The 15,444-nt window shown below is 45.0% G+C and overlaps 1 protein-coding gene across 1 annotated transcript; it reads left to right on the forward strand.

The window, feature by feature from the left end:
• The first annotated feature begins 445 nt into the window (after positions 1-445).
• On the forward strand, positions 446-5,287 carry CTSL (cathepsin L). Its single transcript, XM_010568668.1, has 7 exons — positions 446-577; positions 938-1,060; positions 1,146-1,301; positions 1,656-1,880; positions 3,443-3,611; positions 3,959-4,076; positions 4,873-5,287. The coding sequence occupies exons 1-7, from the start codon at positions 452-454 to the stop codon at positions 4,970-4,972; spliced, it is 1,017 nt and encodes a 338-aa protein (XP_010566970.1). The 5' UTR covers positions 446-451; the 3' UTR covers positions 4,973-5,287.
• The last annotated feature ends 10,157 nt before the right edge of the window (positions 5,288-15,444 follow it).

The raw sequence follows: 15,444 nt of genomic DNA on the forward strand, positions 1-15,444 counted from the left end.
TCCGTCCTCGTCCCGCGGCGGGGCGGCTCCCGGCGGGAAGGGGTCGCCGTTCCGGCCGCTGCCCCGCGAGGCTCCTGGCCTCGCCGCCCCAGCTTGTTTACAGCCGCGGCCGAGGGCCCCGCTCCCCGGATGGGGGCGGGCAGAGGCCGGGTCAGTTCGTGGGGCCTGCGGGAAACGCTCGGCGGGGGTGGGGGGGCGGCCGGCCGGCCTCCCTCCCTCCCTCCCTGCGCGTCCGCCCGGAGGACTTCGTTCGGGGTCCGCGGCTTAGCTTTTTCCCCTCCCGTGACCGGCTTGCGAAGCAGCCGGGGGACACGCGGTGCGTCGGCGAACGTGCTCGTTTCGGGCCCGGCATCGCCCTCCGCGCTCAGGGCTGTGAGGCAGAGGGCGGCCGGCCTGCCGGCGCGCTGCTCTGCCTGACGGCCGCTCCTCCGTTCCCGGCAGATCCGCCAGCATGAGCCTGCGTCTGACCGCCCTCAGCCTCTGCCTGGGACTGGCCTTCGGTGCTCCGAGAGTGGACCCCGAGCTGGACGGCCACTGGCAGCTGTGGAAGTCGTGGCACAGCAAGGACTACCATGAGGTGAGCGCCCGGCGATGCGCCCTCAGCGCGGCGAGCCCCCGGTGCGCTCCGCCGGGCCCTGCCCGCTGAGTCACCTCTGCTTTGTCTTACGGCGGGCCGTGCTCCGCGCTGGGGAGGGATCACGACCCCCCTCTTCCCCGGTCCCCTTGCCGCGTCGGTGCGTCGACACAGCTGGTCTGTGCTCTTCGGTTTTGTTACGGGGGTGGCGGCGAGAAGACCTTCTCCTGCACGGCGTTCGGGCTTCCCGTTCGAGTAGTCTGCGCTTGCCCGAGTAGGCAGGCCGTAACAAAGCGCATTTTCGTGCCAGTGAACTTTTGTGTGAACAGCCTCCTTGAAGCATGTTGTTTTCTGGCCCCTCAGAGAGAGGAAAGCTGGAGGAGAGTGGTGTGGGAGAAGAATCTGAAAATGATTGAGCTCCATAATCTGGATCACACGCTAGGAAAACACAGCTACAAGTTGGGAATGAATCAGTTTGGTGACATGGTATGTCTAGTATTGAGGCGTGAAACACAGTTCTAAACAGTGGTGCGTAATAGATGGTGACTACGTGTCTTGAATTTTTCTTCAGACAACCGAGGAGTTCAGACAGCTGATGAATGGCTATGCACACAAGAAGTCAGAAAGGAAGTACAGGGGATCCCAGTTTCTTGAGCCCAGCTTCCTGGAAGCGCCGCGATCAGTAGACTGGAGAGAGAAGGGATATGTAACTCCAGTTAAAGACCAGGTATTCTCTGATGGTGGATATTTACCCAGTTACAGGTCCAGTTTCCTGAATGCTACCTCAGCTTCCATAGAGGAAAAACACTTTGGACTTCTTTAACGAAGCCTAGTCCAAGCTTACTAAATTAAGTGCCATTTTGATAAAACTGCTGTACCCCTTTAGGACCTTTCAGGAGTTCTGTACTAAATGTCCAAGAACTCAAAAGGTTTGTAGTATCTTCATCTGTATGTGCTAGAATTCTGAAACTGAAGTTGGTCTTGCGGCCTTTGCATTTTTCATGTTTAGATCAGTGGTAAGGGAACTGTAATTGCCTAATCTGTCCGCATTTGTAACTTGTAATTTCGTTTCTTGCTTCAGGGTCAGTGTGGCTCTTGCTGGGCATTCAGCACAACAGGAGCTCTTGAAGGGCAGCACTTCAGAAAAACGGGCAGACTTGTTTCACTGAGTGAACAGAATCTGGTGGACTGTTCTCGCCCTGAAGGGAATCAAGGCTGCAATGGTGGTCTCATGGACCAGGCTTTCCAGTATGTGCAGGATAATGGGGGAATTGATTCAGAGGAATCATACCCGTATACTGCAAAGGTAAGTCTAATAGCTGAACTTGTATTGCAGGTGTTACGTCTTTTGTGTCGACAAACTGTGTTGGGGAAGCTCATACCTGGAAAGGAAGATGTCTAAGTAGTAATCAGTACATCAGTTCTTCCTGTTGCATCTTTCCTAAGAAAACTAGAATGACTGCTAGCCCCAGTAGGCATCACATACTGCACTGGTCTCTGAGGTCAAAATCTTACCAGACCAGTTGGAAAAACTAGAGCAAATATTATTTTTATTCCTCCCTGTCATTGCTGCCCTCCTGTTGGACATCATGCCTTATCTTGGTCGAAACACCAAACCAGGACCCAGCCCTTGTCAACGGTGCTGCTTAATCGTGGGGGTGCAATTTGGCTTCCCATAACTGAGATATTATGAAGTTGCTACCCATAGACCAGCTAGTTCTTGCAGCTAACACGATTTGGTTTTTAACAATAGTGGTTGGCAGTGCTTTATTTAAGTTCTGCTTCTGGACAACATGCGCAAAAAATGCAGATAATGAGCAGACTTTTAAAATAACTCTAATGATCTACCAAAAGTTAAACAGACAGGAGAGGACAAAAGAGCAGTAGTAAATTGTGGTATTACTTGAGAGCCCATGGTTTGGGCTTTTCACCACTTGTGAGTTCTGCTCACTATAGAGCATCTTTCCTTGCAGCTTATTTTGTGTTGACTGAATGTGCAATAGCACTGCCATTTTTTGTGAGCAACATGGAAGCCTTTGGATTTGAGTTTCTGTTCACCTGTATCCCTGTAATCTCAATTTTTTCCTGATCTTGGCTCTTCCAGAGATCCCAGTTGGTTATAGGAAGTGCTGAACTTGCTGAGTACAGTAAACAACTGAGGTGTACTCTGTGTTTCTTTAGTTGAGAGGAGGCAACTTAAGCACTAACCTTACCACACAGGTAAGGGTGGGATGTGCTTACTTCAATCTGTTTCAATTTTACATGGCCTGACTTCCAAACTAGGCCTGCCTCCTGATGTAAATGCCTGTGGCACTAACAGCTCAGGCTTTATTGTAAAAAAAAAAAGTGAAGAAGCACAAAATACATGAAAGCTGTATGTAAGGTCATGTAATACAAATGACTAACTTTCAAATCATTCTGTACAGTTTTTCAAACTATGACAGACTAAAATTTGTGAATTTTAAGTGCTTGCTCAATGAGCGGTTTCTGGATTGCTTTGTAATTAATGAATACTTGGTGGTCTTCCAGTGCCCATTAATGCACTCTGGGCTTCTTTCCTCCCTGAAAAGAGATTTGTCCTCCCCACCAAAGAAGGCAGGGTTCCAGGATGTGATGGTGCTTTGCATCCCAGTAAAACTTTGCTTTTGGGCTCCACTGTCCTTTGGTTTTTCTGTACCTTTGAGAAACTCAAAAGCAGCTTCTGTGTTCTCCCTCTGCTCTTCTCCTTTCAATGCACTGCTGAGGCAATTGGATCCTCTTCAGTCCCTTGTTTTCAAGGCAGCAAAGTCACAGAATGTCTGGTAGTTCCTGTGCTCACCTGTGTGTTAAGTGGAGAACTATGTAATAACTAGGGCTTTCTTTATTTAGGATGATGAAGACTGTCGCTACAAGGCAGAGTACAATGCTGCTAATGACACTGGCTTTGTTGACATCCCTCAAGGACATGAAAGAGCTCTCATGAAAGCAGTAGCAGCTGTGGGTCCAGTGTCTGTTGCTATTGATGCAGGCCACTCTTCATTCCAGTTCTATCAGTCAGGTGGGGATTTGTTAGCAACTTGCATGCAGAGAACTCTTTTTTTTTTTTTTGGATACTCGGTATTCATTACCATTCAGTTTAATAGGTGAAAAAACTCCAACTATGGTCTTGTGACATAGGGCTCAATCAGGAGTCCTTTTAATTCTAGTCCAGGTTCTCCATGCTTTGTATTTCTCTTGCATATGTGTGTACTTGTCCTCCAGTTTCTGCCATGATACACTTAAGACTCCTTTCTCTGACTCTCAAGAGGCTGTGCAACATTTAATTTGAAATACACAAAGCTTCTGGTGAGGGAGAAGGGTTTCCTGCAGATGAACTTGTTCATGTGTGAACTTATGCCTCTGCAGGTATCTACTATGAACCAGAGTGTAGCAGTGAAGACCTGGACCATGGTGTTCTGGTTGTAGGTTATGGCTTTGAGGGGGAAGATGTAGATGGGAAGAAATATTGGATTGTTAAGAACAGGTAAGATCTCTCTCTGTGCCTTGTACCCTTTGGGGGTAGGGGAGAAGGGAAGGTAGTTTGTCACTTGCAGTAGGAGATGGGAAGACAGCAGTGATGAAAATCTGCGTGTGGAAAATCTGGAGACTGTTCTCAGATTGTATTGTATGACAAAAGTTAAACCTGACTCATGCTGCTGGCAGCCTAATAAAGTAGGCCCAAAGCAGCAAACTCATCCTCCTGCTTTTTCAGCTAATTCAAGGAAGCTCAGCACTGGAACAGCCCATGAAGATACTAGATGTTAAAGTGGTAGAGAAGAGGGAAGCAGGAGGAAACCAGGTTGTGGGGGTGTAATGGATTTTTTTGGAACCAGAGCACTGCTCACTTGTGTCAAATGGGGTAACACGAACTTTAAAGATGGAGTTACCTCCTAGGTTGGAGGGAAAACAATAAATGCCAAAGGGCATGTCACATGAGCTTGTCTCATGTTCTCGGCATTACTGGGGCACCACCCTCATGCTGCTTGCAGTCTTGGTCTTCCTCTAAAGTTGGCTGGGAGCAGTGTCTGAGCTTCAGGCATTTGTAATTGAGGATTGCACATCAAGGTCTCCACCTAGTGAGAGGATGACTGCACCCTTTATTTCTATGAGCTTGGGGTACCTCTCCTGTAACATGCACTTAATTGCTGGAAAGCACTTTAGTTTGGCTGCAGCTATCTTGGTTTTTCTCCACAAATGTGGAAGGCAGCAGTTTACCTGGGAAGGGGAGGTAAATAAGTCTTTTCTGAACATGAAAACAAACCCTTTACTTCTGTTTTCAGCTGGGGTGAGAAGTGGGGTGACAAAGGATATATCTACATGGCCAAGGACAGGAAGAACCACTGTGGAATAGCAACAGCTGCTAGCTATCCACTTGTATAATTTGAAGACTGAACATTTCAGTGAATGAGGGGTTTTAAACTGGATGACCAAACCCATGCTCACACATGTGGTAGACTTGTATCCTTCAAAAGTCAACTTGATTTTTTTTAAAGCTTTTGAAGTATGTTTTACATGTTGGCAACATGCCACTTGTTTTAAATTAATGTAAATGTTGGTATGTAAACAGCTTGTAATATTGCTGGCTTTTAACTCTTAATCTAATAGATTCTTCTTTGTATTTTTTCCTTTTTTTAAATTGCAATGTGCCCAAAGGTTTACTTTTTAAATAAACACTTGAATTCCAGTGTGTACAGATGACTTGGCTTTTTGGTCTGCATTTTTTCCACTTGGGACTTTTATCAAACAGGCATTTATAAACTGAAGCCTGTATGCATGCCTCTTCATCAGTTACTAAAATGCAGTCCTAGCTGGGAATGGCTAACAGCTGTTATAAAATGGAGTGTAGTATTTGTAACAACTTATTTAAAAAGGGGAGTGGAAAAATATCTTAACTAAAAAAGAAGTGACTGAAGATCTGACCCTTCTTCTTTGAAACTACTTGCCCCCCCGGAATGTGTCTGTAAATGAATTTTGGCTTAGTATTGCCTCTGGGTTGCGGGACTGTCTCTGGTTCTTTGTATTTCAAAACAAAGGTCTTCAATCTTGTCATGTCCTGCATGCAGCATCTGATCTTCACTTAGCTTTAATACCATCAGTGTTTTCTTAATGGCATCTCAAAGTACCACAGTTCTGTAGTTAGAGCAGTTGTCCCCTTTTGAGCACTATAGGGTATAGGAACACCCCAAGCACCTGGGCTGTTAAAAGAGACAGCTTGTTTCTTGAGATATGTAGGACACTTAATACTGTCTTCTCCCTACATGAGCTTTGGCTGGGGTAAGAAGGGGGTGGGGGGAAGGAATGCTGTTCCTCTGGAAAGTGAAGTTGGGCCACTGTGTTCATCCCTGTATACTTGATGGCTGACTGGACTGTGGTGACTTATACTGTGCCCTATACCACCTCCTCTGAGAGGACTTTTCTCCTCTGCAGGTGTCTGTGCTGCTGAAACATGATTAGTAGCTGTTACATACTGTTGTTTAGATGTGGTTTGGGTACCAGTAGTTTCTGCAGACTAGGATGGATTGGTAATACCAAAAAGAGGGGGGGGGGGGGGGAAAGATTGCCTGGTTTTTTGGATGCTGACTGATCCCCTCTTGTGTTTGGGCTGGAGGGGAAGGAGGCTAGTTCTGCAGCTTAACCAGCACCAATTCAGCATCTACAGACCCACAGGTTTTTATGCATAGTATCTTTAATGAATCTGATGGTTATGCACACAAGGGAACACTTGGACTAAAAGTTATGGAAACAGAGTTTCATTATTGCAGGTAAAACAAGTTTTAAGCTTGCATTTCATAAACACTTTGGAAGGAAAAATGGGCTGAGGTATCTAGAATAATCAAAATGTTAACTACTGTTCATTTGTGAGTCTGTACATGTGCTGGTTGCAGATTAATTCTTTCAACCTGAATCTCCCTACAAGCTGGGTTTTTTTGTTGGTTTTTTTTTTTTTTTTTTAAAGGAAGAGCCTCCCTCAGCCCAGTGGCTATTTAACAAGCCACAGCAGAAATACTGGTTAGAATTTAGCTATTAAGTTGACTTGCTAAGCCTGTTATGGAGAGCATCCACACTGCTTGGTGGAAGCTATGGAGGAAATGAATATGGAGCTCAACTAGTGGTCCTCCAAAGCAAGATCAAAATGCTGCTGGGGAATTGACTGCATAAACTCCTTAGACAGTAGCTGCTTTTCATTCTTGCTGCCCCAGAATTAGGGGTGGACAGAGACCTGTCTCTCTGAATGCTCTTTAATCCTGGAAGCTGACATTACTGTGAGCTTAATAGCACTTAAGGTGCTTGATTAAAACAAGACAGTGAGAACATCCAGTGGAGGGTGAGACCAGTACAAAGCCTGCTACGATTTGAACTGCTGCAAAAAAATGGGCAGCAGGGAAAGGTGTTTGCTTACAAAGGCTAAGGTTAATAAAAGTTGCTAAGAAAATGATATTTTTTTTTTAAGAACAGATGGGGAAGTGAAAAGGAAGTAACTTTCCAAAGCATATGCACATGAATGAGAATGTGGCTCACAAAAGAGGCATAAGCCTCTGACTTTTTTAGAAATATGTGATAATACAGCTATTTGTCTGCATTAAAACTTTCTGACTTCTGGCTGAACATCCGCTCTTCTGAGTGGAATAATCAGGAAGGGGACAGGGTAAGTCAGGTCATGCAGATAACTCAATATTTACACTCTTCTTAAGTAACAGCTTTACCCAGAATTGCCTTACATGACACTATAAACATTAAAATTTTGTGTAAGTTGCAGTTAGGCGCACTGGTAGAAATATAAAACCTGTTACATTTCAAGAATTACATTAAATCTGGATTTGTGATTCCACTGCTGTGGCCCTATCTTCTATAGACCTGTTTCGTTTACTTTAGAAGTACTATTATAAAGTAGCAAGTTATTCCATAATGGTATATGTCCTATTGGGGAAAGCGTCATCTCTCTTCAAAGTTGTTCCTTTCTGAAGATACAGCAAATGCACATTATGCATGCACACAGAAAGCTCCTGAGTTGCTCCCAGAAAATCTGTGGGTAGTTAAAGCTCGTGATGACTGTGTTCCAATATTTTTTTTCCAGGCTTTCTTTGGTTTTATATGCCTGCTGACAGATGAAGTTGCATTTATTACAAGATGTATTATTTTTAAAGGTACTAGTGCACATGTGTTATCAGTAAAACATCCTATCTAGGCTGCCCTGTTTAGGGCCTGTCTAAATTAGAGCTACTGTTGTTGTTAATGGGGTCTTGATGCGTATCTAAATATGGGATTTGGTCACTGTGTTACATGCATGGTAGATGGCAGTTCTATACAGCAATAAAGCTCTGCAGTCATTGCTTGCTTTCATCTTCACTGTGAAAATTAACTTTTATTGAAATCTGGTAACAAAAAAGATTTTGCATTTGGTTTCTCTGTGCTGGTGGTTCTTGGATAGACTTGTCCTTGTGCTTGTCCTAAAGGTCTCATAAGAGTAACAGTTCCTCCGACCTGCCTGGTGAATGTATTTATCAGTAGCTGGTCATGAGTTTCTAAAGACAAGTACTCTTGAGGCAAGGAAAACCATGAAAAGAAATGATTCCACTTACACATGAAGTGCTTATTCTTTAAACTCCAGTGAGAAATGAATGTAACTGTCATGTAGGAAACTATTTTCCCTTTAAAAACAGTAATTTTCTCATCCTATCTGTGACTGCTAAGTAGAATGGAAATTTGGGTTTTTCTAATGTGCGTTGTTTTTCATCTTTGCTAATGTTAAATCTATTTCCAAATATTAACAGTGGAATAAATCAGCTTATTATGCCCCTACACAATCCATTCAGGAAAGTAATTTTTAAAATATTTTGTAGGACTACACTGACAAAATATTTGTGGTCTCACCCTGTTGAAATGTTACTGGGAAGCCAAACGTGATGAGTTGTATCAGTAAACGTACATAGTGAGTGATTAACTGGTGATCTGCATACGGGCACTCAGCAAACAACATTCTGAGACAACCGGAGGTATAGGAAAATGGGAATATCCACTTAAAAAAACAAGACGACAAAAACTCTAGCTTCTGAACATCACTGATGTAGTGTTTGCTCTTTAACTAGTCTCCTTGATGAAATAAATGATCCTGCCATGTATCTCTTAAGCTTAATACCAGTTAATCAGTTTTTACATATTAGAGATTATCTGCAGTTTCTGGCTATTAACCAAGGAATTGAGCATACCCTGATGGCTGTGGTAATGTAAGCTGATAACTCTGCTTTCTAGCTCCATTTGCGCTTTATTAAGGTATACGACAGATTGAGAGCCTGTTTTTAATTGCAGTCTGTCCCCATACCCTTCACTTTTTTTGCTGGGAAGCTGTAGCAGGAAATGCTAAGACTTAACTAATAATGCTGTTTTGAAGAAGGAATGTTTAAGATGAAATCACTAATGGGGATGTTTTCTCTCGGGGGTTTATCAAATCATTCATGAAAATTCAAGTAAGTTCAGGGGCACCTAAAGCATTTGTAAGAAAGGATATAATCAGACACAAAATTTCATTTGCAAAGACTAAGTTCACAAAACCAAACCTAGATGACATTCAGTAAGGCTCATCTGAAAACAGACAAGGAGCCCAACCTGAAACTTCGCTTTGGGGAGGAGAAGGGTTGGCCACATGGTGGAGACCTGATCCGTAGATTGATTAGTTCAGATATATTGGGGGCCTCAGAAGAAGCCACCTTCACGTGTGTTCACAGAGAACTTGACTGCTTTTTTTCATGGGAAGTTGCATGGAGATTTATTTTCCGGTGGTCTTAAAATTTGGTTGCTGCAGCAGTTTTTGTTTCCATCAGACTAGTGTCTGTTGAAGAGCTACCGCCAACCTTTGTGAGTAAAGGGGCAAAGAAACCATGAAGACAGGCATTTATAGAATACACACTGGTTCTTTTTAAAATGCTTCTTCCTTGTTTTGTTCACTTAACAGTTCTCACCACCTCCAGGAGATCCAAAACCTACTTCTGAGTGAAACAGAATAGCCTTTCCCAATAAAGTGATGCTGGGAAACACATGTTTTAGAAATACGAACGTGTGTTGTCAGGTGTGGTGCTGCAGCTCTGATACCTGCTACCTTACCTTCTGCAGTCCTTCTGGTTTGGGAAGAAGGTGGTCAAAGATGGAGCAAAGTCAGAGAGTGAGCTATTCCCCTCCCCAGCCACCTTCAGAGGACGGTTCTCGGTAAGGCTGGATTTGTGAGGGCCTCCAGGGAAAGGTTGTGGTTGGTCTGAGATCTGAGCAAGGAAGAGATGATTTTCCAGCCTAGTAGGGGTTGTCCATATGCTTAGTGACATCTGATCCACTTCGGACATACATCTGGAATTAACTTTGTGTTTCAAAGTTCTTTGTCTATGTTAATGAGTGTTCCTCCAGGGCAAGGGTGGTTTAGGTGTGCTCTCCTGGGGTGCCACTGGGGGCCCTCTGCAGCTATTACAGCTACTACTTTGTGCATCTGCTAGGGAAAATTGCAATCTCAGGAACCACTGTGGAAATATTCTAAGCTCTGGTTTTAATGATTAAGTTGATTTTTTTTTTTTAATTACTAGTGAAAGCTTCCTGCACAGCAGTGAGTGACATAAAACTGTTCAAAATAAATGCTGGCCTGTTAGACACTCAAACTGGCTTAGGGTGTCTGGGAAGTTGATGCTGAAATGGGATGTTGAGGACTCCTTGAGGCTGTAGCACGTGTCTTGGAACACATTTGATTTTGCTTAAAATCCAAAGTCAAATGAAATAAAGGTGGCTTCAGAGCTGCCGAGTCACAGGTGGTTTTTCCCACTTATAAAGGAAGTATATCTCTAAATATATCTCTGTAATATATCAGTTTATGAGGCTGGTAACAAGTCACAGGAAAAACCTAGATAGGGCTGCCCACAGAACTCTCAAAACAGTTCATTGCTGTGTCTGCAGGTGCCCAGTTTTGCTAGATATGTGTATAGCCAAGCGCATTACCACAGTCTTTTACCGTAGTGGCACAGCAATGCAAGAATTGTGAATGCAAGTTCTTCTCAATAGCCCTCTTAACATTCCTTCTGCTCAGCCATGTTTACTAGTATTGAAGTTTGCTTTCCTCATTCAAGCATGAAGCACTGGCTGACAGCAGGGGTTTTTTGGAACAGGAGATATATACTGAAAACATCAGCTGTGATGTGAAATTGCATTGGCTTTTGGAGATTTATGATAATACTCTCCTGCAGTTGAAAGAAACCTCTGTGTTTCTATAGAAATTAGTGCCTTGTGCAAAGGTTAAGAATAAATACTGCTGCTGTTTTGCTGTTAGTTGCTTGCTAGTCACAGGAAAAATTGGAGGGGACCTGTGTTTTCTGATTCAGTGCTGTTAAGAGGTTTGATCACGTTTGTCTCACAATATAATAGAGCATTTCAGAAGCAAACTGGTGGTCACAGGAAGTCCGTTAGGAATTGTTATGAAGGGTTATCTCAGTTGCAGTATTTCCAGACATTTCAACAAGCTTTATAGTCCCAATTTGTTAGGTGTTCTGTAAACTGAAAAGCAAGAGAACCTCCCTCCCCACCAAGTTTCTAATCTAAACTGCCACACAGCTGGGGAGCGGGAGAGGAAAAAGGCTGAAAGCAGTGAGGCTGCCGGCCAGGGGCTGTGCAGCTGATGAGCAGCTGTGCACGTACATCTGAGAGAAGGCTGGCCTCCTCCTCCGGCCTTGTTTTCTCCCAGTGTAGCTTCAACAGGGCTAAAAGGTAAACATCTCCGTTCTTTTTCTGAGCTTAAATTTCAGATCTATATTTGCCTGCATGGCCCTTTCCCTTCCATTTATGCTCCCTGCTTTCTTTTCATTCAAGCAGTCTCCTTTTTCTCTTCCTGTGCTGGAATAATAAATCATGCTGAGTTGTTAAAAAGAGGGAGAAAATTGTCCATGCGCGAGCAAAACAGGAAACCAGGCAATCAAAAGGGCAAAACACAGATAGTGCGTCACCTGGTAAGTAAGCGCTGGGCACGCTGGTGTCTCAGAGTTTGGACTTTTTGCAGCACACGATCACGAGGCCGGTGCTGCAGCAGCTGGGCGTGGGGAGAAGTTGACTTCTTTCTTTCCCCGGCATGTGCTGACAGTGCATTTGAGCGTAATGGTGAAATGATGAGACATCGCAAACGGTCATGCCCCGGGCTGGGATTAGGCTGGCCTCGCACATTCAGCCCGAGCACAGATGACCGGGTAATGAAGCCGGTGTATTATCTCCTCCATGGAGGCACCTCTTCAAAAGTGATAAAATATTCACTGGGTGATCTGCTCAGCAGCTGACAAAAATGCTTAGGCCAAGCTCCATTTATCGACATGAGAGTACACAGCTGTCCTGGCCAACACCCTCTGCAAGCTGGGTCACCAAACTCCCTTCATCGATCGTCGTGGCCAGAACTGCAAAAGCTAGTACCAGAAGCCTGCTCAGCTCCTGATGAACAGGATCCTGCAAAACTATGATGCAAGTCATTGCCTCGAGTGAGAGCAACCCCCCCCAGGGCAGATCTCAGTGGGAAAACCTATCTGTCACCTATCTCCATAAAGTATTAAAATCGATTCAGTGGAATCAGATCACATGCTTGGTTTGTGGTTTTTATTTTTCTGTTTTCTGAAACCACATCTGTATTTGCAGAAAGCTAGGAACAAAACCTGAAAGTGTTTTCAGTAGCAATGCATGGGGTTTGTGAGCATTGTCCATGATGATATGAAGCCTGAATGGCAGGGACTGTCTCCTCAAAGCTTCTGGGGTTCCGTACCTCTGGGTAACTGTGTGCAGATCTGCTACCTCTGTGTTCGTTTTGTTCCCCGCTTTACTCACATGTGGGCCTTGGATGTCTCTGGAAAATAGATACTTTTATCTTTGCAGTCTTGCAGGAGTTAATGATTTTATCATCATTCCTCTTGTTAATCCCTCTCTCCTCTCCCATAGGTACCAACCACCCTTTTCTCACAATGAGCCTAAGTGGGTAGTATAATTTATGTAAACTAAGAGCTCCTTCTTGTTCTCTGTCTGTAATTAGCCTGAAGCATACTGCTTCCATTTTATAAATGAAGAAAGGTCTTGCCTGATTTTTTCCAGAAATATCAGTTGGCTTTATTAAAAAACCAACAAAACTCCCTGCGTGTACGTTTTGTGGAAAACGGAATAAAGTACCGACTTTTGATACAAATGCTCAAAGATGCATTTCAGCCAGTGTTTCAAACAGCATCTGCGTTTCAGCTGCCTCGCTTTCTCAGGGAAAGGTGAGCTCCCGCTGCAGGGGGTCCAGGATCAGGTCCCTGCGGCGCTGGGCTGGCAGGGCAGCAGCACAGGCAGGCTGGGCGCCGGGAGGCTGGCGGGAAGCCTGCCAGCCCCAACCTGTTCTCTGATCCCCCATCTTGTGATTGCAGTCACAAGGCCAGCTCTCTGCGGCTGGCGGCAGCTCAGACTAACTTAATTTCCAGTCAAAGTAATTAGCGAACAACTGCTCATTTATTAGAGACTGGTGGGGTTTCTGTGTTTTCTTGTGTTACTGGATACCACCAGGTTTAGGTAGTTTGCGTTTATTTTGCTTCTGAAATAGGCGCAAAGGTACCCTGATTTGGAAATAAGAGTTAGGTTTGGCAACAAGTCTGAAACCAGTGCTTTAAGAACAGTCACGTTTGCTGGTATATACCTGGTACAATACAACTGGAATACTTTCCTTTCCACGTCCTCCTCCAAAAGTAATAGGAAATCAAGCTGGCCCTGGTTTATATAAAATTTTATGTCAAGAAACAATTAAATACTCATACAAAGGCACACGTGTGAACTAATACTTAAACCCATGTCTGTTCCTTCATGTACTTGATGCTTCCATGTATTTTCAATTTTGTATCAAGCTGATGAGTATCTGAGGAATAATATCAGGCGTCGCCTTCTTCTGTAAGCAGAGGCCGAGTCATGACTGCTGGTCCATGCCAGCTTCCCTGCTCCTCCCAGCGGCGTTGATGGCAGCTCATGGTGCATCCCCTTTCTCACTGCTCCAACCACTAAATAAAGTCTCTGTATTCTTAAAAAAATGTAAAAATGCTATGTGTTGTTTTCTCAGCTGTCTGAATGCGCTCAGACACCCTGGCAGCTGACCATGAAGGGAAGTTGTTGCCCAGTATCACAAGGGCTTCATAGGTGGTGACCCTCCGCCACAGACACCCTGCAGTTTGTGTTAGACAGCTCTGGAGAAATGGTCTGAACTGGTGTCGCACTGGGAAGGGAAACTTTAAACTTTGACCTGAGGGTTTAAGAAGGCCTTCTACAATGGGGTTACAGCGCTGGTGGATAAGGGTAGAGCAACTGATGTCATCTACCTGGACTTGGACAAAGCAGTTGCCACTGTCCCGCACGACATCCTTGTCTCTAAATTGGCAAGACATGGGTTTGACAGATGGACCACTCAGTGGATAAGGAATTGGCTGGATGGTCACACTCAGAGAGTTGTGGTCAATGGCTCCATGTCCAAGTGGAGACCAGTGATGAGTGGCGTTCCTCAGGGGTCGGTATTGGGACCGGCTCTGTTTAACATCTTTGTCAGCGACATGGACAGTGGGGTTGTGTGCGTCCTCAGCAAGTTTGCCAACCACACCAAGGTGTGTGGTGCGGTTGACGTGCTGGAGGGAAGGGATGCCATCCAGAGGGACCTTGACAGGCTTGAGAGGTGGGCCCACGCGAACGTCATGAAGTTCAACAAGGCCAAGAGCAAGGTCCTACACGTGGGTTGGGGCAATCCCAAGTATATAAATACAGGCTGAGTGATAAGTGGATTGAGAGCAGCCCTGTGGAGAAGGACTTGGGGGTGTTGGTTGACAAGAAGCCCAGCATGACCCAGCAATGAGTGTACACTCGCAGCCCAGAAAGCCAATTGCATCCTGGGCTGCACCAAACGAAGGATGGCCAGCAGGTCAAGGGAGGTGATTCTCCCCCTCTACTCTGCTCTCGTGAGACCCCACCTGGAGTACTGTGTTCAGCTCAGGGACCCCCTGTGAAAGAAGGACTTGGACCTGTTGGAGCGGGTCCAGAGGAGGGCCACGAAGACGATCAGAGGGCTGGAGCACCTTCCCTGTGAGGACAGGCTGAGAGAGTTGGGATTGTTCAGCCTGGAGAAGAGAAGGCTCCAGGGACACCTTATAGAGGACTTCTAGTACCTAAAGGGGGCCTGCAAGAAAGCAGGAGAGGGACTTTTTACATGGGGCATACAGTGATAGGACAATGGTTAATGGCTTTAAACTGAAAGAGGGTAGATTTGTATTAGATGTAAGGAGGAAATTCTTCACTATGAGGGTGGTGAGGCACTGGAACAGGTTGCCCAGAGAGGTTGTGGATGCCCCATCCCTGGAAGTGTTCAAGGCCAGGTTGGATGGGGCTTTGAGCACCCTGGTCTAGTGGAAGGTGTCCCTGCCCATGGCAGGGGGGTTGGAACTAGATGATCTTTAAGGTCCCTTCCAACCCAAACCTTTCTATGATTCTATAACTCTGTAGAGCAGTCCATTTGCAGGGTTGTGCTAGATGTGGCAGAGAACATAGTACTTAGGAAAAGAGTGTAGGTGCAGTAGGTCAAAGTGGGACTCCGGTGACGGAAATCCACATTTCACACTAAAGAAAGTCACTGCTTTCTTAATCTGCATTTGGGGTTTGCATGGGTTGTTTATACAGGGAAGATACTGATCTCTTTGTAGATACCAGCCACCCAGCGGTCCACAAACAGTGAGTGTTATCGTTTAAGAATCAACAGCCACCCAAGCTGCAGTTACTTGTCAGATCAGTGACCCACTGCTATCTCATCCACTAACAGGTGCTTCTGGTGCAAACTCAGGAAAAAAAAAAAA

The sequence above is a fragment of the Haliaeetus leucocephalus genome, unplaced genomic scaffold (genome assembly GCF_000737465.1).
Source record: "Haliaeetus leucocephalus isolate CR32 unplaced genomic scaffold, Haliaeetus_leucocephalus-4.0 Scaffold251, whole genome shotgun sequence".
Classification (NCBI taxonomy): Eukaryota; Metazoa; Chordata; class Aves; order Accipitriformes; family Accipitridae; genus Haliaeetus; species Haliaeetus leucocephalus.

Coding starts and splice junctions, on each gene's coding strand:
- CTSL (XM_010568668.1), top strand. CDS start 452: ATGAGCCTGCGTCTGACCGCCCTCAGCCTCTGCCTGGGACTGGCCTTC. Junction 1,061..1,145: donor TGAATCAGTTTGGTGACATG/GTATGTCTAGTA, acceptor ATTTTTCTTCAG/ACAACCGAGGAGTTCAGACA. Junction 1,302..1,655: donor TAACTCCAGTTAAAGACCAG/GTATTCTCTGAT, acceptor TTCTTGCTTCAG/GGTCAGTGTGGCTCTTGCTG.